Genomic DNA, 22,826 nt, shown 5'->3' with positions numbered 1-22,826 from the left:
CATAGTTTAAAATGGAGTGAACAAGAGTTGCATTGCTGTGGAAACAGGAATGATTGACTACAGCTTTCCAGCTACTCCATTCTGCTGAAGTGTTTTGGTAACAGGTGTAGTAGAAAGTATGCACACATAGAAAATGTTAATGCTTTGCAAATTTCCTGTTGCCCCTAGAACTATCTAGTGTTAGTGTAGCAGAAGATGGTGAACAGAAATTATATATTGCACGTCTAACACTATGTTCTTGAAAGGTGTGCTGATAGCACTGACTACATTTTCTATTGCATTCTAGTTACTGGCTGTGTTGCCTTTGATTAATTGTATCAGTTCTTGTTACTCTTTTATTTTTTTAAGCCTAGTCAGGGTTTTTATACAAATTTAATTACAGTGCTGTAGCTTGTACTTTTGAAGATATGTGACTGGAAGTCAAGAGATTTATTTTGGTTTTGATTCCAATGCAGTCATGAATTTGTGGCTGAACAAGCTATTCATGCTTTTTCTTCTCCTCCCTCTGCTTGCAGAGTTGAGACAGAGGGGAAACACACAAGATAAACTGATTGCTCACTCTGATCTACTTTAAAATATTCTCTAGAGGAAACCAAACTTACTGCTTTGTAGCTTGTTTTGTCTTTCTCTTTTTAGGCCAGAAGAGGTTTTTCCTGACTGTATACCAAAAGATGTAAACAATTCTTGCAGCATTGCTGATATTCAGTTCTTTGTTAACACGGAGATCTGGGTAGAAGCAACAAATGCCCTTGGGAAGGCTGAATCTGATCATCTTGTTGTTGATCCCATTGACATTGGTAAGTATATGCCCCTTAAAGCTTTAATAGCACATTACTGCTGCCTCTGTGCATATTGCTGAAACTGGTATGTTTATGTTTCTTCACTATAAAAATTATCACTGCATGAGTGTTGTTGTCTAGAGTTTGAACTGTGCTGGGCAGTGATTCAGATAGCAAATTTGTGTTGAGTAATCTGATTTAGAAGATAGTGTAAAGTAGCAGCCATTTCAGGTCCTGAAAGGCTTTAATAGTACTGCTGAAACATAGTGTGCCAGCTTCTAAAGGCATGGTAAAGTATAGCTGTGGAATTGACTTTAACTTCTTCTCTTCTAGTTAAACCACTGTCTCCGCAGAATGTATCAGTCACCTCAGGAATTCTGCCTACTGTTCTGCAGCTTACCTGGCAGAATTGGATTTCATATGCTGTGATGACACTGAAATTCAATATTCGCTACAGAATTGTTGGTGAGACAGACTGGATGGAGGTAATACCACTAATGTGGCTTGCCTTGATTCTGCTGTAACCCAGCCATCTCTCAAACTGGAGTTCCCTCTGTTGCAGTTCAGAGCATTCACTTTCATTTCATTATGTCTTACATGACCACCCAAGGAAGTTTATTTGGCCTGTTCATGAAGGCTGTGATCTAGGTATTTTTTGGCACAGTCTGAGTATGGTGATTTTTTCATACCTTTGTGAGCTTTTCTGCTGTCCTCCCTGTCACAATGCAGTATGTTTATTTCACGTTATATTGTGTACAAGCAACATATAGAACATTAATGAATTGTCATCTTCCCATGCATGTGCAAAATGGGTGATCTGAATGTCATCCAAAGATTGGATAAATACTGTATTGTGCTGGGATGCTTTTTAGAACTTGTGCTGGGAAGGACCTGCCAATGCTGGTGACAGTAGCTGAAAATGAGCCAGGCTGTGCCCAGGTGGCCAAGAAGGCAAATGGCATCCTGACCTGGATCAGCAATGGTGTGGGCAGCTGGACCTCTGTTCATCTACCTGTGTTTGTCACTGGTGAAGCCACACCCTGAATCCTGGTTTTGGTCCCCTCACTCCATGAATGACACTGAGGTGCTAAGCAGAGCATGTCCAGAGAAGGGCAACACAGCTGAGGAGGAGTCTAGAGCACAAGAGTATGAGGAACAGCTGAGGAAGCTGGTGTTATGCAGCCTGGAAGAAAGAAGGCACAGAGGTGATATTATCACTATACAACTACCTGAAAGGAGGTTGTAATGAGGTCAGGGTCAGTCTGCTCTCTCAAGTAACAATTAGGACCAGAGGAAACGGCCTCAAGCTGTACCAGGGACAGTTTACACTGGATATGGGGAGAAAAATTATTCTGGAAAGAATTGTCAAGGATTGGCCAAGGAAGGCCATAGAGTGTTTAGAAAACATCTAGATGTGGCACTCTGGGACATGGTTCAGGAGTGGATTTAACAGTGATAGCTACGTGACTGGACTCAATGGTCTCTTCCAACCTTGATGATTGTGTAATTCTGTAAAATCTGGCTGTCCTGTGTACATACCTCAAATATGAGGAACTCAAGAACTGGGAAAGTGTAAGGAGTAGGGCTTACCTGTAATTATGAGGTGTTCCTGTCATTGAGAGCTGTTGGGTTTTTTCCTTTATGTCAGTCTGTGGACATATTTTTAATATAGGACAGATTTAATATAGCTCCTCAGTTTTTCCTTACTTTAGACCTTCTTTCAGAGCAGTACTGAGGCAGAGTAGAATACATCCAGCAGAGGCCTAAATGTATTCTGAATTCATGAGTTCTTGGAAGGAAGATTGCTTCCAATTTTAGCAAAATACCGTCCTTGGAGCTGGTAGCTCCTTGTGACTAACGTGGCTTTAGATGCAGAAACTGTTGACATCACTTGTATTGATATTTTAAAAAGCACTGGCCTGCACAATCTAGTCTGCAGCTCCAGGATCTATCGATATGCTGTCCTGATAGGACAATAGGACAAGTTCTTCTAACTTATCTTGCCCTTTTAACATATGTGCAAAACAAATGAAACAGTAGCTTTCAAATTAGTTGAACTTGCTTTGCTGTGGTAAAATTAAACTATTTTGATAGTTCTTTGCCCTGAGAATTAACCTCTTAAGTGTTCTGTATTTGTGTTTGATCTGCAGTCATGCCTTGCAGGGGTCCTCACTGTAAAAAGCCCTCAGTTGCAAGTGGAATAACATGAAGAGTCAGTATGTGTACCTACTTGTGTCCATTATCTACTTCACATACGTACTAAGAATACTTCTCTGGCATTTGGTTGCTCGCCTAAGATAATAAAAGAGCTTATGAAAATAATCTATTAACAAAACTATAAACTACTCTAAAACTATTTTTAATTTCACTCAAGAAACACTGTTCCGGATCAGTGACTGCAATGATCCTGAATTTTTAACTTTAGTAACAAATAATTTTGCATTCAATAATGAAGCAGGTAACCTAGCCAAGTTCTGTATTATGAGGCAGGATACTACAGATCAGTAAGCAGCAGAATTATGTGGGAAGGAAGGAGAGAGATGCTAATTAAAAAAAAAAAAAAATGAGATTTTTCCTGAGGTGTCTGCCTAACTGTTCTAGTGTATTTATGTCCTTACACCTGGTAAGGACATACAACTCTTGACTGAACTTTTGTCGAACAGTGCTTGAGAATTGAAGTTTTTGGAAGTGAGAGGGAAGGAAAGCTTGTTTGTGTTAGATGTGCATGTGGTGGGGAGCCTTCTTGGATGACCATTGAGCTAGCACAGAACTCGGCTCTAAAGTATTTTGATCAGTGCCTTTGAAATCTTTGTCACATTTTCAGGTTCCTTCTGAGGATACAGCTTCCCAAAGAACTTCATTCAGTGTTCAAGGTCTCAGACCCTACACAAAGTATGCCTTTTCCATTCGTTGCATGAAGGAAGATGGACAGGGCTACTGGAGTGACTGGAGCGAAGAAAAGATTGGGACTACCATTGAAGATCGTAAGTAATGTGTAAAAGTAGGTCACTGACTTCTGCAGTGTGTGAGTGCTCAGCAATTTGGCCATGGCCAGCTAAAATGGTTGTATTCTTGCCTGAGCTGCTTGCTTGTATAAGCAACAAAGCTCTCCTGAGTTACTTTCAGCAACCTCTGCCTTGACCCATGCATTCCAGGGACCATAAGAATAGCTTCCCATTAAGCTAGTGTAGAGGTGTTCCCTAAAAACAGCTAGAACAGCAACAGGGAAGAAGACTGCCTTCTTCACAGAAAACTGTATTCTCAAAGTCTTCTGGAAGAAATCTAGGCTTTATGCTTGACTTTTCTATTCTGAAGATTATTCTCTGTAACAGAAGTTATCCTGCCTAGAAGAGGTTTTCTTACTAGACCAACTGCCTTAGTTTATGAACAACTTTATGTTTAGGAGGCTAGTAAAGGTCATAGGTGAACAATCATCAGCAGTTATAGAGCAAAAGATTTTAGTCATAGAGAATGCATAGACTTCTTCACAAACTTAAAGCAATGATATGAAATAATGTGTATATGGTAAGTGTAGCCAGTGAAGCATCTAAATAAGACATTCTGGTTTACTTTTAATAAAGTATTAATTTTCATTTCTTTTCCACTTTGATAGCCTGCAAGGTTGGCTTTGTTTCTGGCTTACACTGATGCTTACACCCCACAGGGAACCAATGTTGTGTACTTAATACTCAGTAGGGAATCTATTCTTACATCCAATTGCTATAAATACTTTGTGATAGCTATTTAGCTTCAGTGTCAAGCTGATTGGTATTTTTCTGGTTTTTAAATGCACTTTAGCTTTTCCTGCTTGCATCTTTATGATCTTGTTTCTGTAATATCCTGTGTGTCCCGTAGTGTCTTCCAAGTCGTGTCTTTCCTGATCAGTCTGTTCATGGCAGTGTCAGTGCACATAAAGTTAAACCGCTACAAGTCCCATTATTAAAACATGGGAAAGCCTTCCTTTTTTTATCCTGATGGAGTTAATTTGTCTTCTTAGATAAGAAACGAGGGATTGCTTTAGTTTTTTGTTTAAAACAAGTGAAATTTCCATCCATGATGGCATTGCTTCAGTTCTGTACAAAATTTACTTTCTCTGGGAGATATACTATAAAACATACCAATATTCTAATCTCTGCTTTTCAACCCCTAGTGATAGTGTGACTTCATTTTCTGTCTTCTCTATCAGGCCGGGCAATGATGATTTCAGGACTGCCTGCCTATTTATGTTGCATTGCTGTTCTGCTGTGGTGACTGGCTTTGCAAAAATATTGCTAATACTGATTAAGTACCCATGTCTTACTTTAGCCTCAGAACAAAGGTTGAACATCAAAGAACATCATGTTAGATGGTCAAGTTAGACAGGACAGGTCATGTTAGATTCATGATCTCTATTAGGCAAGATGTACAATTGCTTCTCTTTCATGTGAATCAATTTGGGTACTCAGATGCGTAAAAGTACTCCTTTTCCCTCAATTCATAGTTCTCCTCTCAAAATGTAAAACATAGAAGATGAGATGCATGCTGTATATGTAGTACTGAGGGGTATTTGTGGTTAAAAGCCAAAGCCTCATAAACACTAAATACTATGAAAGTACTCTGAGAAAAAATAGTCTTACAAGAGTAAAGATATAATTCATTTTGAGATCAACTTTCTCTTGGGGCTAAGACCCTCACAAAAGTTTGGCCACTTTTTATTGCTTTGTGCAGTGTAGTATTGGTTGGTTCATTTTAATTTGAAGTGGAATTTCTTGTGGAAATACCACTTTTTCGTACTGCAGATGCCGAAACCTACTGTAGCATTGTATGAAAATATTGCGGTTCTGTTGCCCTTTGAGAATCAAGGAGTCTTACTACCAGGAGAGTTTTTTTCCTTGTGAACTCTTGTGCACTTTCCTTTTTTTCGGTAACTTGAGATTGAGGGGTAGGAACACTGTTCCTACCCCTCAGTACAGGATACAGACTGTAGCAAGGTTTGCAGGTGTGCAGGGCTGTGCCTCTGGATGCAGGCTGCACACTGCAGGGGTGATCATGTCTCACTCAGCATTGTCACCTTCAGTCTGATCTTGCAGATGCCCAGCATTGTGACTCATATTTCTTTTGATACTGTACACTTAAAGCAGGACTGGTGTCTTGCTCATCTCTTCAGGAAATTTTCCACTTAATATGCCAAGCATTATTTTCTTTGAGAAAGTAAGGAAATGCTTTTTAATATGTTTTTATTTTTTTAAAGAAAGTAAGCATATAATGATAATCAAAGGATTAATTCAAACAGATTAAATAGAATTATTTCTACTGTCAAGCACTGTTTCACTGTTTCCTCAGAACCATCTAAAGGACCACCCATATGGAGGATCATTGATACATCTCACTCACCAGCCTTCTGGACTGTGCATCTAATATGGAAGGTAAAGCAAATTGCAAAAATTGAGCGTTCTTCTAAAAATGTGAATTTTTAAGTGGAAAAAATCTACCCAACAGATGGCTGGGATAGTATAGCGTTTTTTGAGAAGTGGCTTTATTATTCTTAAAATAATTAGTTGTGAAAAATTAAATGTACAGATGTAAAGGCCATCATTTAATTGACACTCATCTGTGACGTAAAATGCACAGACTACTTTCAGATTCCTTATTCGTTGTCCTTCTGTGGATTTGGAACTGCCACTTGAACTAAGCATAGATTCATGTCATGCCTTCTGCTGTAACCTAAAATGTGGCAACACTGGACGTGATACCCCAGCTACAAAATCCATTAAGCTTTGAGATACTGCAGAGGCCAAGGTTGTTAAAAACAGCATTGGGCATTTGTGTGCTGCTGTGTCCGGCTGGATGATTAGTCCCGCTGAGAAGGGGAATGTAATTGTGGTCACTCGACAAACCCTGCTTTCTTTTGGTCCATAAACTGTAGCATATTTGTTATATTAACACAATCAAAGGTGTGAGATTCCTTTTATGTCATTGTGTTGTCAAGTCACGTGAAACAGGTTTTATCAACAAGTTTTACAGTCCTTACAGAGTAGCTTTTAGTAAATCACTAGGTATCATCAAAGAAAAGGAGTATTTAAACCAGAAATAGGCTTTGGAAGTGACTGCTTTATAGAAATGTCCACAGGTTATTTATGTCTTCCTTAGATGTGCAGGTATTTGACCTGTAGAACTTGCATTGTTCTTGTATTTTTTTAATTGTGCCATAAGGACAACAGTAAGGGTTATGTCACATTTGTTCAGTATCATCTTAATCAAAGATATGTTTCTGACAGGCACTGAAGCCATTTGAAGCCAATGGAGTAATCTTGCAATATGAAGTGACTGTCAGAGATAAATCATCTCTTTCCTGTCCAGTGAAGAAATACAATGTTACCAGCACCAACCATACCTTACAGCTCCCAGAAGGAACTTATGAAGTAACTCTGATTGCCCGTAACAGTGTTGGACCATCCCCTGCATCAGTTTTACTTATCCCAGCAAGTAATTCAAAAGGTAAGTGTCTTAGTAATGTCTCTGTCAAGTAAATCTGCATGGCCCTTTTTATAAGATATCTTCAGTGTTGTAACATAATACCTTTTACATGGGCACATAATTAAAGTACTACTGAATTACCAACACTCTCATGCCTTTTGTATATACTGCCATTTGAGTACCAGGGAATCTGCGGGTTTGTGTACTCATAGTGTCGTTTGAAGCTGTGTATGTTGTTCTGCTGGTTTGTGATTTTTAGGGTTTCTGCGTACTGTAATTCCCTGTTGTTTATTTTCTTAGTATAGCAGGCATTTTTATATCTTTCTTAAAAAGAAAAAAATCAAAGGGTTGGTATATATGTATGCATATACCATTCTGCCATTGTTCCTCCTTCACTGTCATAACTGGTTGTTTTGTCATCTGTTTCCACTATTTCCTAATACTTTGTCTTTTTTCTGTTCCTTTCATTATGTAATAATGGTAAGGACAGGCTGGTTTATCCTTGTTTCCAGCCTCTTTTTAGACAATCAAAACACTGCCATGATAGGAAGCAAATAGGTATATGGATAGATGCAGGTAAACACCAAGGGAGAGCCACTGGTTCTGAAACTGTTAGATGAATTAGTTAAGGGTGTAATTCAAACAAAGTGGTGTTGCAGCCAGGAGAAAGTACTTAGTATGGTATACATATATAGTATGTAACCTGCATTGGAAGGGTCACACAGATACTTTAAGGTCCAATTCCTGGCCCTGCACAGATCATCCTAAGTGTCACACCATGTGCCTGAGAGCATTGTCCAAATGCTTCTTAACTCTGTAGGCCTGGTGCTGTGACCACGTCCCTGGGGAGCCTGTTCCAGTGCCCAGCCACCCTCTGGGTGAGGAACCTTTTGCTGATATCCAGCCTCAACCTCCCCTGACACAACTCCAGGCCATTCCTTGGATCCAGTCACTGGTCACTCAGAGAAGAGTGCCCCTCCTCTTCCCCTCCCAAAGAAGCTGTAAATGTAATGAGGTGTCTCCTCCAGGCTGAACAAGCCAAGTGATCTCAGCTGCTCCTCATCAGGCTTCCCATCAAGGCCCTCCTCTGTCTTTGTTGCCTTCCTTTGGACACTCTCCTGTAGTTTAATAACTTCATTATCTTGTGGCACCCAAACTTGTCCCCAGCCCTGGAGGTGAGGCTGCCCGAGCTCAGAGCAGAGGGGACAATCCCCTCCCTTGCCCAGCTGGCCGTGCTGTCCCTGATGTCCCCAGGACACGCCTGGCCCTCCTGGCTGCCAGGGCACTGCTGGCTCATGTTCAACTTGCCCTGGCCCAGGAGCCCAGGGCCCTTTCCATGGCACTGCTCTCCAGCCTCTCATTCCCCAGTCTGTCTGTACAGCCAGGGCTGCCCCAGCCCAGGGGCAGAATCTGGCCATTTCCCTGTTGAGTTTCATGTGGTTGGTGACTGCCTGGCCCTCTACTTTGTCAGAGTCTCTCTGCCTTTGAGAGAGTCAGCAGCTCCTCCCAGATTTGTATCACCTGCTTAGAACATGCTTAGTGTCCCTTCTAGTCCTGAGTCCAGGTCATGCATGAAGATGTCAAAGAGCACAGGGTTGAGGATGGAGCCCTGTGGAACCCCCCTAGTGACAGGTTCCCCAGTCTGATGTCACTCCATTCACTGTAACCCTTTGTGCCCAACCCTTGAGCCAGTTCTCACCCATCCCATAATATGTTTGTCCAGCTGTGAGCTGGACATTATATATACTATCTATTTACATATGTGCGCATTATACATGAAGTGTAAGTAATTAGTAAGGTACTTGAGTGTAACTGTTTCCTACACTTGTAAATTTCCATTCTAAGTCCGATTTCTGTCTTGAAATAAAACCTTTTTTTGGAAGAAAGAAACATAGTGTCTCTGAGGATAGAGAAGTTGAGTCTAACTTCCTGATTTTAAATAGCCTGATACTGCTTTTGAATCTCTGATACAAAGATCCATGTGTAAACCTCCAATTTCAGCAAATGGCATTTATATTTACTTTAGTTATGTCAAAATGCTACCATTATCCAGAAGTATCAACATTTGCCAGAACAGTTCCTATCTTGAAATAACTGTCAATATTAGTCACTTTTTTTTTTTTCTTATTACAGCTCCTGTGAAGAATCTTAGAACATTACCTAAACATGACAAGTTGTGGGTAGGGTGGACTGCTCCTAACAGTTATGTTCTCAAATATGTGATTGAGTGGTGTCTGGTGTCCAGCAGTTCAGACTGTATCATAGAATGGCAGATTGCACAAGGAGATGTGCAAGGAGTCAACTTAAAAGGTATTTAGCTCATAAATCTACATATAGTTTGTAGAACTCCCTAAAAACCTGCTTAGTATTCTGAAGATGAGAAACATTCTCACAATGATTAGAATTTCTTGGTAGAATAGGGGTTTAATGCTGAGGGTTTCAATTAGTTTATTGTGAGTGTATGGAAGTATTTGTGTGTTTTTGTCAAATGTACAACTGTATCCGATCTTGCATTTTGAAATTTATATAATGGAACAACAAGGGATTCATCTTCATTGTGGTTTTAGTATTGTCATTCTTAGAAACCATTAAAATAGTGAAAAGGCTGAGTTCTTTCAAAATCAAATTCTTGATTACTCTTTTCCAGCAGTGAAACTTGATCAGCTTTATTGTTCTTTTGAGATTATGATGCATATCTGAAATCAATAATTTGGGAAATTAATGCTAGAGAAAAAGGCCTTCTATTTAAAATAAATCAGAAAAAAAAACCCCTGACTTCTCTCAAGTACACTTATTAAATTTTACATATGAGTGTGAACCATTATATTGTTCCTTTAGTTAATAGTTTGGAACAGTGTTGTTCCTTTAGCTAGTATTTTGGAGCAGTGTATTAATGAACTCTAAAAAGTACTCAGCTGCATTAGGTACAGGTACACCTAGTTAAACAGCAAAAACTCAGAAGCTTGTATCTGAAGTAAATGAGGATGGTGAGCAATTTGACTGTCTGTGAAACAACATCTTTTAAATTCCTTTTATTAGGTATAAAGCCTTTCAAGTGTTACTTGATAACTGTGTACCCTCTGTATGCTGATGGTCAGGGAAGTGGACAGTCTGTGAAGGCTTACCTTAAGCAAGATCGTAAGTATAAATCATCGCCTTGAAGCACATACACACTGACTCTTTTTGACAAAAGATTAACAAACCTTTACTTTAATATGGATTGTGTAATGAAGAATGGTTTAGTAATTGAGGGTCAGGTGACATCATTGATCTTTTCCCTTCTATTATTATCTACTCTGCTTTTTTACAGTGTTTGGGAACTAGACAGATGGCTAATTATGACTGGCTCTTTGTTTTTGCAACCTTTGTCAGATAATCGGACGTGAATTTGTTATTTTGGTGATGTAGTTATAATATATGTATTAGTAATTTATAATAGTAATATTTATATGCTGGTTTATTTTTAATTTTAAGTGTGAAATCAAGACTTTCTTCATTTGAAGGTTTCCCGCAACATGCTTTCTTTTCATATCTGGTCCTGAATGTTATTTATTAAAAGATCTTTCTAGTTTTTATGTTGTTTGAAAACAGTGCCTTCCAGATAAGTTAGTCAAACTATTCCACTCAAGTTTTTATTCTATAACGCTTGTTAATGTGCTGCTTTTGTGATTGCAAGGTTGCCAAGCAGAAACTAATCTTTATCTCCCATTTCAGGTCCTTCAAAAGGACCTACTGTTCAGACAAAAAAAGTGGGAAAAGCTGAAGCTGTTTTGACATGGAACCATCTCACAGTTGAGGAACAAAATGGCTTTATCCGAAATTACACCATACTTTATAAAACTATTGATGGAAATGAAACAGGTACCAGAAAATGGAGAAGTGTCTTGTGGCATTGAAATGTTTCATGTGTCTCCTTCCTAATATTTATTTCTGTAAAAATACACAGTATCAGTTACGGCTGAGAGTCTGTTCTGAGAACAAAAGCTGGTGTCTGAACCATAATTCTCCTCCATACAGAACAGAAAGTTCCTAGTAACAAATTCAGAACATTCAGTCTCTGTATAGTGGGGTACCAAGTTTAGTTTCTGAAAACTGATTTTGTGAGTATTGTGCTCCAGTATTAAATACAGAAGGAGATTATGGTGTATCAAGATGATGGCAGACCATTCAAGACACAAAAAGGAGTTGACTGTATTTAACTGTGATAAAACCTTAAGAAAAGGAAGTGGGGAGGAGTTCTTAAATCCTCCTGGAGCTGTAAATCAATATAGTACTGATATAAATCTTGTTTGAAGTGCATCTTAGTTTTCAGTAGTGTGTATGACCTACAGTCATACTACAGGCAGCTGACACCATCAAAACTTTAATTTTTAGATTGGCTTAAATCGGAAGGGCCAGGTACTTAATGTCTTAATATTCCTTAGCTTGGTTTTTTCCTAGTCAGTACTAGCAGTTCCTCTTCAGCACTATGTATTTGGCTTACTAGACAGACTTTAAGCCTCAGTTATATTACTAGTTTAGTTTGTAGGTGCATTCTAGGGAAAGAAAATCTCACAGGAAATTAAATATTAGAAAGACACTAAATTCAGACACCTAAACAGAAATGAATGAATCTCAGCATTTTTTGTACAGGTCTGTAGACTTTTGACTGTTAAATTTTCCATCTGCTACATGTTCTATTAAAACTACCTTTCACATATTGAAGTCTTGATGTCTTCATGTTGCTATTTTTGTGGAGATGTAATTTGTCTGCAAAAAACAAATATAAATTTCTTCTCTTCAGTTGTGACTGTGGATCCCTCCAAGACAGAGTATACCCTTTCCTCTCTAACCAGTGATACACTGTATACTGTGCGGATGATGGCATCCACAGATAATGGAAGCAGCACCGGTCCTGATTTCACATTTACTACTCAAAAATTTGGTAAGCCAGAGTGGCACAATTGGTAGAAGTAGGAATTAATATTGCAACAATACAGCAGGGCTCTTTGAGAGATGTGTTAGAAGGGGAAAGTGATTTTATTTTAAAGTTGCAGTTACACTCAACCTGTAATGAACATTATATATATATATCATAATACCTGGGGGGCATGTCCGGTCTTCTTTTGCTAAGATGTAGTTTAGTCAGGATTTTTCTGGTTATATAGAGAAAAATATATCCTCTCCAAACCTCATGAATTGCACTTTTTATGTTATTAAGCATGCTGTTTTGGATGTGCTTTATGTATACTTCAGGTTATAATGTTTTGCCCTGACGTTTCATGAGTCATTGGGATTTACCCAATGCCCTTGTCTTTTTTGATATCCAGTGGCACCTACCTCTAGTTAGTCTTAGTTTTAATCCTGATAAGGTGTGCTGAAGAAGCTGTATAAATATGTGCTTGTATGTTGATCTGCTGATGTACGTACCAGTCAGCATATGTAATTTTCAGAGCCCATCCACATTCTTTCATATTGCTGTGAAAGTTTTCTACAGCAGTTTTAGAGACTTGTTTTGAATAGTTAAATTTATTAAATGTTCAGTGTTAGGATAGTTTTTATATGTAAGGGTAACAGCAACATTACTAACTGAATTAAATTGTGGAAGACACTTAAATTCTTAAATGTAGCAGAGGCTTTTTTTCTGCATAGTGTTGCTCTTCCCTAACCATCCTCCAAGGTCTACTTAAGAGTCTGTATAACATTGGAAGAAATACATAACAATAATGCAAACTTTGGTGTTTGCAGGCAGAGGAGATCGTCACGTACAGAATAAACTGAAGGATGAGTAGTGACTTGGTTTATTTTATTTATTTGACCATGACCATGTTATGACAGCCACTGGAGCACTAAAACACCTGGGCAGCAGATGAATTGACAGAGATGTTGCTGTCATACCTGCCCAAGCTACAAAATTACTTGTTCTGTCAGTACTACAGCTTCTAGATCAACCCATGTTCTTTGTTGATGCAAGGCACTAGATTGTCAGGACAGAGCTTTTCATGTTTTCACCAGGAGGTACTTTTCATATGGTTAAAAGGTTCTTCTGAATGTGAAGCTTTGAGACTGATTATTGAGGTGTTTCAGGTTCTCCCTAACCTTTTGGAAGCATGTATTGCTGTTGAGGTCCTTAAATGCCAAAGTGGGCTATAACTGCTTTTTTCCACCTCCTTCAGGAAAAGGAGAAATTGAAGCCATAGTTGTACCTGTCTGTCTAGCATTCCTGTTGATTGTGCTCCTTGGAGTTCTGTTTTGCTTCAACAAACGTGACCTGTAAGTAGAAATTAACTCTTCCTCTTCTATTTCTGAGCATAACAGAAATGGCAGTAATTTATACCAACCCAGTTAAATATTCTTCAGTTAGAGCAGAAAAAAAGTTAAAGCATGCATATATTGATTAGTGTTAAAACCACCTGTTTTCCTTGAGAAACTAGGGCCTCTTCTGATTGTAATTTCTTACTGTTAATTACACACATACTAAATGTTCTATGGTTCAATCCTGCAAGAAAATTAATGCTTTTCTTGCTGGGTATAGTTAGGATTAGCTTTGTTAGGTTCTTATCAGGATATACTGTTTATGTTTCTTAGTCATCCTGTGAGTGAAATGATGGCCCCTAGTTTGTGAAGTGCAGGAAATCTTTGTTGTATTTGGGCAATTTAATTACAGCATCAACATGAAGCTTTATGGCAAAAAAAAAAAAAAATTAGGCAGACGTCATGATCTCAGCTAACTCAGTGCCTGTTTACTGACTGCTGGGCAACAGCCTGCCTCCTCAGTTTCAAAGCTGGTTTGGTTGGGGGTGATGTACCTACAGAAGGTTCTAGTTTAAGTAACTAGAGTTAGAAGAGTTAAGAGCTACAAGGCAAGTTTTTCTTCCAAATTTTTTTTTAATTGTGAAGTTAGCTTACATTTGACATAGTATTCATAGTTACATTAAAAAGAAGCTGGATTGTATTTTCATGCTGGCGTGCATAATAAAGTATGAAAGTAATACCTCTGTGCATTCTAAAGTGCTATAAATTTGAAAATCTCTCACTTGTGGTTTTGCATTACATTGATAGCTTCATCTAATGTGTGGAGTAAAGTGCAGTGCTGTGTTTTGCTAAGTAGTACAGCCTCATACAAAGATGAAAAGTAACCCAGGAAGCATTCTTACTGGGAAGGCAGAATTTCTATGTAAAGGAGTGGTGTCCTGGATTCTGCTGTAGTTGCTATGAACAGGGAATTTGGCGAGTGCATCTTGTGACTTTATTCCATGTTTAATCCTTTACAGAATTAAAAAGCATATCTGGCCTATCGTACCTGATCCATCCAAGAGTAACATTGCTCAGTGGTCTCCTCAAGTTCCAGCTAAGGTAATACCTTTCTGCATCCTGTATCTTCCTAGTCTGCAAGGTTTCAGGTAGACTAACCAGTTGGAGTATTCTGTCTTCTAGCACACATGGATTTCAAGGAAAACCCTGAATATTAAGTTTCCTTGATATTGTGATACAATATGGTTAGAAGACTTCATTGCATCTGTAGATTCAGCATTAGATTTACACGGCTCTTAGCACAAATTCACAGTCTAGCATGTGCTTTAAAGTTGTGAGTTAGATTCAGTTTACTACTTGGAAGAGTCAAGTACTCATTTCTTTGTTCATTCATGGGAAATAAGCATTAAATAAACAAGGATTCCCATTCTTAAAACCCTGAAGTGGCTTGTTTGCACAGTTCAGTCATGAATGAGAGAGGATACTATAAACAGTTCCTCATGAATGAGAAGATGTCAGCAAAATTCATGCCACATGTGGGGTGAATGACCAGGCAAATTCTGTTTAACAAATCGTGGCTAATTTCTGTGAAGTAGTATTCTGATACTGACTACATCATTTGAAGTAATATGTGGTTCTCAGTATAGAATGTTCCTGTGCTGCATAGCAAATGCTTCTATGTTTACAGCACTTAAGAATAATTAAAATGAGAGCAAAGACTTGCTCGCACATCCACTATGATTTTAGAATAACTGCATAATTAAGACTCCGTATGGGAAACAAAGCTGTATCCTTCATTTTTTAACACATGCTTTTGAGATATTGCCAGACTTAGTAGAAAGAAAAATTACATGAAGAAATTCAAAGGCATTACGAATAAACATTCATATATTTATTGAGGCTTTTGATTTTTAACATAACCTTCCTCTTAGACAACATACATCTCTTTCTTTCAGCATAACTTTAATTCCAAAGATCAGATGTACTCAGAAGGCAGCTTTACAGATGTAAGCGTTGTAGAAATAGAAGCTGACAACAAGAAGTCTTTCTCAGAACAAGATCTAAAACCCTTTGACTTGCTTAAAAAAGAAAAAAGTACTTCAGAAGGGCACAGCAGTGGTATTGGAGGATCCTCGTGCATGTCCTCTCCTAGGCAGAGCGTCTCTGACAGTGATGAAGGTGAAACAACACAGAACACTTCAAGCACTGTACAGTATTCAACTGTAGTGCTTAATGGCTACAGAGACCAGACACCTCTGCAAGTCTTTTCAAGGTCTGAGTCAACTCAGCCACTGCTAGATTCAGAAGAGAGATCAGAGGATCATTCTGGAGGAGCTGACAGTACGGCACAGAGGCAGCAGTATTTCAGACAAAATGGTCAGGATGAAACCAGCACAGACAGGCCGTGCTTTGAAAGAACAAAGCAGATTACTCATGCTGATGAGGGAGATCTTGTTGGATTTGTTCAACTGCAGATCTCAGGTCAGAGTTCACAGCCATTGGGCCTTGGGATGGAAAAAAATACCCAGGAAGCTGCTCTATCAAGTGTTTTACAGACATGTACTGAAGGACAAACTGTGAGACCTGGAACAGTGGAAGAAAACCCACTGTCAGTTGATGAAATGCCAAAAAGTTACCTCCCACAGACTGTGAGACAAGGGGGCTACATGCCTCAGTGAGAGAAAAGACTGGCTCTCTTTAGGCCTTCATTAGTGCCTGTTCACATCTTCCCCTGTGTTTCTGATAAAGTAAGCTAGGTATTTTTATCTTACCATAGATAGAAAAACTGAAGTTAAGTGAAGAGTAATTTGACAAAATACAATAAGGACTGTTTTTGTGGAAAATTTCCAGTCCAGACCTACTGGAGATTTACTTTTATGCACTACATAAAACCTTAAATCTGGGTAGCTGAATGAGCCTTTGTGCTACATTGGGTGTTGTGCCTCTCTTCATAACAGAATTTCACATGATTGAAAAGGTCAAGTTTTAAATATTCACATCAGCCAATAGACGTCCCGGAAGGAACACTGTTGTATGGCAGTGTACAAGCCTAAAAAGCCAGCCCTAGTTGCACAGTGCAGCTTTGTACAGAAGTAAGACTGAAGCTCAGTATTCTGACACGGAAGAATATTTGTGTGATAGACTTTTCAATAACTTAATTGACTTAGGGAATTTTGACTTGGCCCAGTGCCTGAATTTTCAGCTTACCAGGCCTGCAAATCATGTTCATCCCTGTTTAAAAACTGTAAAAATTGAATAGAACTTGCTATAGTGCACAGGCAGGAAAATACCTGTGCATTGCTTGAATTTGAATGCTACTATAGCAATTGATATTTTACCTACATTTAGATGTGCGCACAGGAACTATAGAGTAATTTGGCTAAAAAGTGTGCCTTGCAACTTAACACACAGCAATTCAGTCTCATATTCAAAAGTTTGGAAATCAGATGACAACACACGTCAGGAATTATTTAAAGGCTTTCTACCCCAGTCACTGAGTATATAAAATTTCTGTGTTCAAATATGCCTTTGTTTAATAAGTGCACCTTTGCTGCGTACAGCTGAAGTAACAGGGTGTAAGTTTTTACTGTTTTTAAGTACTCAGGAGAAAGGAAATGTGGCTTTCCTCCTGACAGACTGCAGCTGTTAGTATGCTGTAACCTCACTGCTAATACTGCAGGACATCCTTGAAACTGAAAGCAGTCAAAGCATTGAAGTCATTGATTCTCTTGGAACTAAAACCAAAACCTGTACTCAGATTTTGAACTTTGCTGATAGCACACTTAAGTTGTTAAAATTCCTTACTTTTTTCTTAATGACTCATGTTTTCCCTGCTCATACAGTTTACTGGGGTTTTTTGGTTGTTTTTTTTTTTGAGGAAGCTACATTTCTTGGAAACTTCATCTACCAGTGTTTAAACAAAAATTAAATTACAATAAACCCGTTCTCCAGTGATAACCAGAAATTTTATGGCACTCTTAAATTTTTTTAATTAATCTTAAATCTAATATAGGCTAGTCAGCTTTCTAATCTGACACTAATAAAACTGCATTTCAAAACACTAAATGCTGTTTTGTGAGACTAAAACAAGAGTTTTATTTCTCCTTCAGCAAAATAACTATGTATTTAAGACCACCTGAAACCTTTTGTGCTGTGACCTCTGGTACTGCTGTTCTGCAGAGCACTTGCTAAAAGCCCTTGGAAGGCCTGTGTCAGTATCATTTCATCTTCCCTTGTCTGCCAGCTTGCATGGAAGGATGGGTAATAATGTAAATGTCCACTTGTGTCTTTTGCTTTTATTACAAAGAGATTAAGTGCAAGAGTAAATTTGTAATATTACCTGTTGAAGTTTGGTATATTTAAAACAGATAAAGAATGCAGAATCTTTAATAACATTTTGGTATTCTACAGTTTCTTTCTCCTGACAGTATTTTTCTGTATCTAGGCACTTTTTTTTTTTTTAATTAAAATGCTATGTTGCAGCTTACTATAATTACACCTTTTTTTCAGACCATTCCTCTTCATTTTCACCCAACTGCACACTTAGCACCTTCAAACTCCCTCCCAAGGGCAAAGGCTTAATGAAAACTGCTGTCAGGAGACAGCAGAGACCATCTTTCATTTTTCAGAGGTTGAAGGAGCATTCCTTCTTAGGAACATGTTCCTCTTGGGAAAAATAGTTACTTTATTGGGGTATGAGTTACCTTCTCTATGCAAATTTCACAGTGACTGTAGAAACCACAAGTAAAAGGAAAAGGCTCTGTTGAGCAGTGTGTATTCTTATTAGAACTGTCCAGCAGCCACATGCATTTAATCCATCTTCTCATCTCTGTAATATTGTAGGCCACAACCTGGCTACATAGTCTTAAACAGTGCTGCCAAGGTCTGGATGTTTTCAAAAATATGTTGTTTTTTTTTTTTTAATTATGGTTTTGTGATTCAGTAATACTAACTTTTGATAGCATATGTTATTTGAGGGAGAATGTCAGGTGTTCCTTAAGTTGCTACTTGCCTTTCTGTAAAGGGAAGGCATTTTCTTCTCAGTTGCTGTTAATCATGGACCATTCAAGATTTACCTGATGTTAAGCAGCAGCAAGAGATGCTGATTTTTAATGTCTGTGCTAACAAGACTGTCATTTCTGACATCTTTCATTGTTGTTTATGGGCCAGTGGTAATAAACTCAAAGAATTGAGTGGGTCCTAGAGAAAGTTCTGACTGGCTGGCAGTGACTTGCTCTCTTTTGAGACTGCATTTATCTAGGGCTAAAATACTAAAGACTAAGCAGGAGCTCCTAGTGGGTGAACAGCTTGTAGAAGCCACAGTACATATAAATAACAGGTTTACAGCTAGTTCATAAACCTATGTGCCAAATATATCGTGCAGTGTTCAGGGTTTAACAAGATTTTGTACTTCAGACTGTAAAAACCTAAGTGTATCGAACAGTTACATACAGGTTTCTAAGAGTATCTGCAGTATAATTAGCAATCCACTGAAATTTTCTGAGCTTGGCCCTAAAGTAATTAAAGTCAAAATTTTCTCTGTCCACCCCCCTCCTCCCTTTCACCAGTGGCTATTGGTTCACATAACAAAATTAAAGGCATTACTAAAGTCACATTTCAGTATAAACACTTTAATGTCCATCTTGATTTCTTGGACTGGAGTTTCAGACACAGGTGGAAGAATAGTTGTAAGGGCTGTTAATTTGGAGGCAGGGAAGGAAGGCTGATAGAAATATATTAGCATATTTGAAAAACTTCTTATATGCAGGCTGGGTAATGCTCCTCTGTTTACAAGGGAAGTTAATATATTACCTTTGTAGTTCTATTGTGGTGGTTCTGTTAGACCAGGAGATGATTTGTATTGTTTTCTGGAGTACTGGCTCAGTTTAAGGGCAGATAGTCTAGGAATATCTTCTCCTGCTGTAGTGGAAGTCTTGGAATTGTTTTACACATGCTACTGTAGAAAAATTAAGCTGCCTGTTATGCCTTAACGTGGCAGTACAAGCACAGCAGAGGAAAAAATTTTTTGAACTTTGTTCTGGAGAGTTTGACAAGTACATTCTTGTCTGGTACAGAGGCCTAGCAAAAACTGGGAAAAACCTTGGCTCTGGGAGGATGAGGGAGTTTGCATGCTAGAGCTGATTCCTATTCTTGGGCTCCAGAGGAGCCCCATCACCTGGGTGGGAGCTTCAGTTTTGCAAAGCATGAGCTTTGTCAGGTGGTTAAAACATACATCACTATGCCCTGTATGTGGGGATCACCATACTGATTTAAATTAATTGTTTAATTAGAGCCAGGTCTCAGATACGCAAGATCCACATCGGTGCATGCTGCTGTGGAATTGACTTCTCAGTGGGATCTGAAATTCCAAAGACTGTCAGATTGTTAATAGTCTGCCCCCACTCCAGGACATCCACATTTTACATTGTCATTTATGTGCATTAAATGGGACTAAATATACTAGTTTATTTTCCCCATTAGGCATTGGTTGTAGTTGAGATTAACTATTGTTTGAATGCATTCTTTTAGCTGTGTTAAAAAGTTCTCTTCACTGATTCACAGTAAGAGTTCATTTATCCCCGTAATCTCTTGTCTGTCTGCAAGGATGACATATAACTGTTTTAAATATTAGGAGTCATTTGTAATGTTTTACAGAGGAGGTTTAAATAAAAATGTTGAGTCTTCTGTCATGGAACAGCTGTTAGGGAATTGCAGCCAACCCGAGTCTTCAGCTTTGCTTTTGATCCAGAAAACTGCAGTGAAGTGGAGGTGTAAGTGGAAAAGTCTGGAGGAGGTTGAAATTAAATATCTTGCATTGAGCTCATGAATTTCCATTTATCTTCCTTTAAAGTGAAAGCATCAGTAAAACAAAAAAGCTATTTGCTTTCACTGTTGTTTCCTTTGTAGGACTTGTGCAATCTGAGCCATTTCTTGAAAATAAAAGCAGTGCTGTCTTAATGCACAAGGATGCATTTCTAAGGCCACAAGATTTGATGAAACAAACCAAAAAACTATAATCAAGGGCCAGATTTCAACAATTGTCTGCTTCTCTGCCTCTTAATTGTAGTGCAGAGAGAGGGTGGGCAGTGTCTCCCAGAATGCAGCCTTAGCCAGTACTTGTATTTATTTGCAAAGACAACCTGAAGGGGATATATGCAATAATGTCATTGCTACTCTGCAGAAGCACACTTCTGTAACAATAGATGAAAAACACTTATGGCACAACTGTTGACTGATGGCTGGAAAGCTCAACATCCACATCTTCCTGCTCAGACTAAAGTGTCAGCTGTTCTTCTCTGGGGATCATGGACGTGGCAGATGGGCATTCTCTGCAGCGTGGAATTGGTAACACCTACCACTTTACATCATCAAAGCACATTTGTTAACAGATCCAGTCAACTTGCCGTGTCTTTTTTTTTTTAAACACACCAGTTTTGTTTACAGTGTCACATACAGCCTGACACTTGGATACAGCCAGGGATTGTCTAGTAACCAATTGCTTTTATTTGGGGATAAGTTACTGGTCACCCAGTTTGCTGTGCCAATATATGCATCTAGGTGAGTGGAGGTGTGCAACACAGGAACAAATGTACCAACAAGGAAAGTGCCTTGATGCTGGATTGGATGGCTAGTGAATGTAAACATTAGGTTAAATTTTGCTATGTACTTAAACTAAGTATGGCTGATTAAACTAGTGGTAATTTGAATGCCAGCTTTAAAGGGCTTGCATACTCTGGCCAGAGGTTAAACTTGTAAATTGCTGCATAAGCTGTCTCTGTATGGAATGTGTTTTAATACCTGTTCACTGTCTTTATTCTTTTGCAAGCTGCATGTGTATTGTCATATAAAATCTGCTTTCTACAATTTATTTTTATGGTCAGTTTTGAATGTCTTCCTCTTTGTTACCTGACTGAGCCTGAATGTTGCATTTCTGTAGTACATCATATGCAGAAAGAAAACGAAACAAAATTGCGTACTTGTGTGCTGGAGTCAGTGTTTTGTAAGGCTGACCAAGTGGTAACCACTGAAGAATCTGGGCCACTGCCTCACGTGCAAGAGACAGAGAGACACGACCATGACGTTCTTGGATGGAAGGCTACCTCCTCACTGCAGGTGTGGCCACATTCAGCAGTGGGTGCATGGTCTTTAGTCCCGCCCTTGTAATTGCTCCTGGGAACAGAAACAATGCTCTCTACCCACACAGTCTCATTTCCAAGAAAGGCATCCCCGACCTGGCTGTGTCTGGCACTGCTCTGTCTCACTAGGGTTTAGTTCTTCTTAGGTGGAAGATCCTCACAGATTTATATCTTGGTACTGAAAAGTACTAACGTAACAGTAGTGAAAAAGCATTTTTTGGGAGTTGAGTCTTCAGAGGGTGGTCACCTTCATAAAAGGCTTTAAGGTGGGCAGCTGGATAAAGACTGTTCCCCCTTCCTGGCTAAAGTCCTCATTTGACTAGACAGACTCGGCCCCCTGTAAAGCTAAGGGGCCAGTGGGGTGGGGAAGAGGACATTCCATTCATTATACGTCACCAGAAATTACTACTGCCACAGAAGAGCTATCCCAGGCGTGTCCTTGTGCGAGTTAATGCTTTGTGGAAGATGCAAAGACTCCTTTGCTGAAACGTTGGTTTTATTGCACAGTAGTTCACTGACCACTGTTTCACATAAGGCCCTTGAGAGGCGTAGCAGCTTTATGTGTCGTGCTCCCCTGTGCTCACAGCTGATGAGCATTAGTGCAGGACAAATGCCAGAAGCAGCTTGGTTCCTGGAAGGAAAAAGTTCATCCCCGTGGCAGGGGGCAGCAGAGTGGAACACAGGAGCAGGAGCTGTGCCTACCCATGTTGTACCTTGGAAGTAGCCTAGGCCTGTCCAGCCAAGGTTGGCACTGGACAGCAGCACAGCACCTCCCGAGAGGTGCATAGGGGCCCTGCCAGCCCTGCCCAGCGCTGGGCGGTGTGGTTGTAGGGCAGCTGGGGCATCTCCGCCCAGTTCTGACCGCTGATAATCACAGTAACACTGAACTTCTCTGCAAAACCATCTTACATGCGTTTTCCAGTCAGTTGTGCTATTCATGGCCGAGTGATCCAGTGCCTTTCTGACTTCCCAGCAGACTCCATCCACACACAATAACTAGCAGAGCCAAAATGTTCCTCCCACTCCCTACAAAATAATTAGGAAATTCCTGCATTAGCCAAGGAGGCTGAGCAGTAGTGACCCCACCGGGAGATGCAGTATGACTTTCCCAGTGAGTAATCCGACTCCAGGCTCGCCTGGAAATGGAAGTGTATTGTGTGCGCTGGTGTACTAGGCGTCGCCCCGGCTTTCCTTTTGTGATGGATGACTCCCGAGTCACGCA

At 39.3% G+C, this 22,826-nt stretch overlaps 1 protein-coding gene across 2 annotated transcripts in view; it reads left to right on the top strand.

Annotated features, from left to right (window-relative positions):
* Positions 1-21,440, top strand: part of IL6ST (interleukin 6 cytokine family signal transducer) — a 31,834-nt gene extending 10,394 nt beyond the window's left edge. Inside the window, exons 5-16 of one of the 2 annotated variants that reach the window (XM_066339364.1) lie at positions 613-797; positions 1,113-1,264; positions 3,604-3,763; positions 6,102-6,184; positions 7,037-7,256; positions 9,369-9,545; positions 10,275-10,373; positions 10,950-11,096; positions 12,019-12,159; positions 13,391-13,487; positions 14,489-14,570; positions 15,425-21,440. In XM_066339364.1, coding sequence (XP_066195461.1) covers positions 613-797; positions 1,113-1,264; positions 3,604-3,763; positions 6,102-6,184; positions 7,037-7,256; positions 9,369-9,545; positions 10,275-10,373; positions 10,950-11,096; positions 12,019-12,159; positions 13,391-13,487; positions 14,489-14,570; positions 15,425-16,147 — 2,266 coding nt within the window. In that variant the 3' untranslated portion in view covers positions 16,148-21,440. The remainder of the gene's footprint in view (positions 1-612; positions 798-1,112; positions 1,265-3,603; positions 3,764-6,101; positions 6,185-7,036; positions 7,257-9,368; positions 9,546-10,274; positions 10,374-10,949; positions 11,097-12,018; positions 12,160-13,390; positions 13,488-14,488; positions 14,571-15,424) is intronic. The other variant, XM_066339363.1, reaches the window with a different exon arrangement.
* The last annotated feature ends 1,386 nt before the right edge of the window (positions 21,441-22,826 follow it).

This window comes from Sylvia atricapilla, chromosome Z (genome assembly GCF_009819655.1).
Source record: "Sylvia atricapilla isolate bSylAtr1 chromosome Z, bSylAtr1.pri, whole genome shotgun sequence".
NCBI classification, from domain to species: Eukaryota; Metazoa; Chordata; class Aves; order Passeriformes; family Sylviidae; genus Sylvia; species Sylvia atricapilla.
The sequence above is the reverse complement of the archived record's forward strand: the minus strand, read 5'-3'. Positions and strand labels throughout refer to the sequence as shown.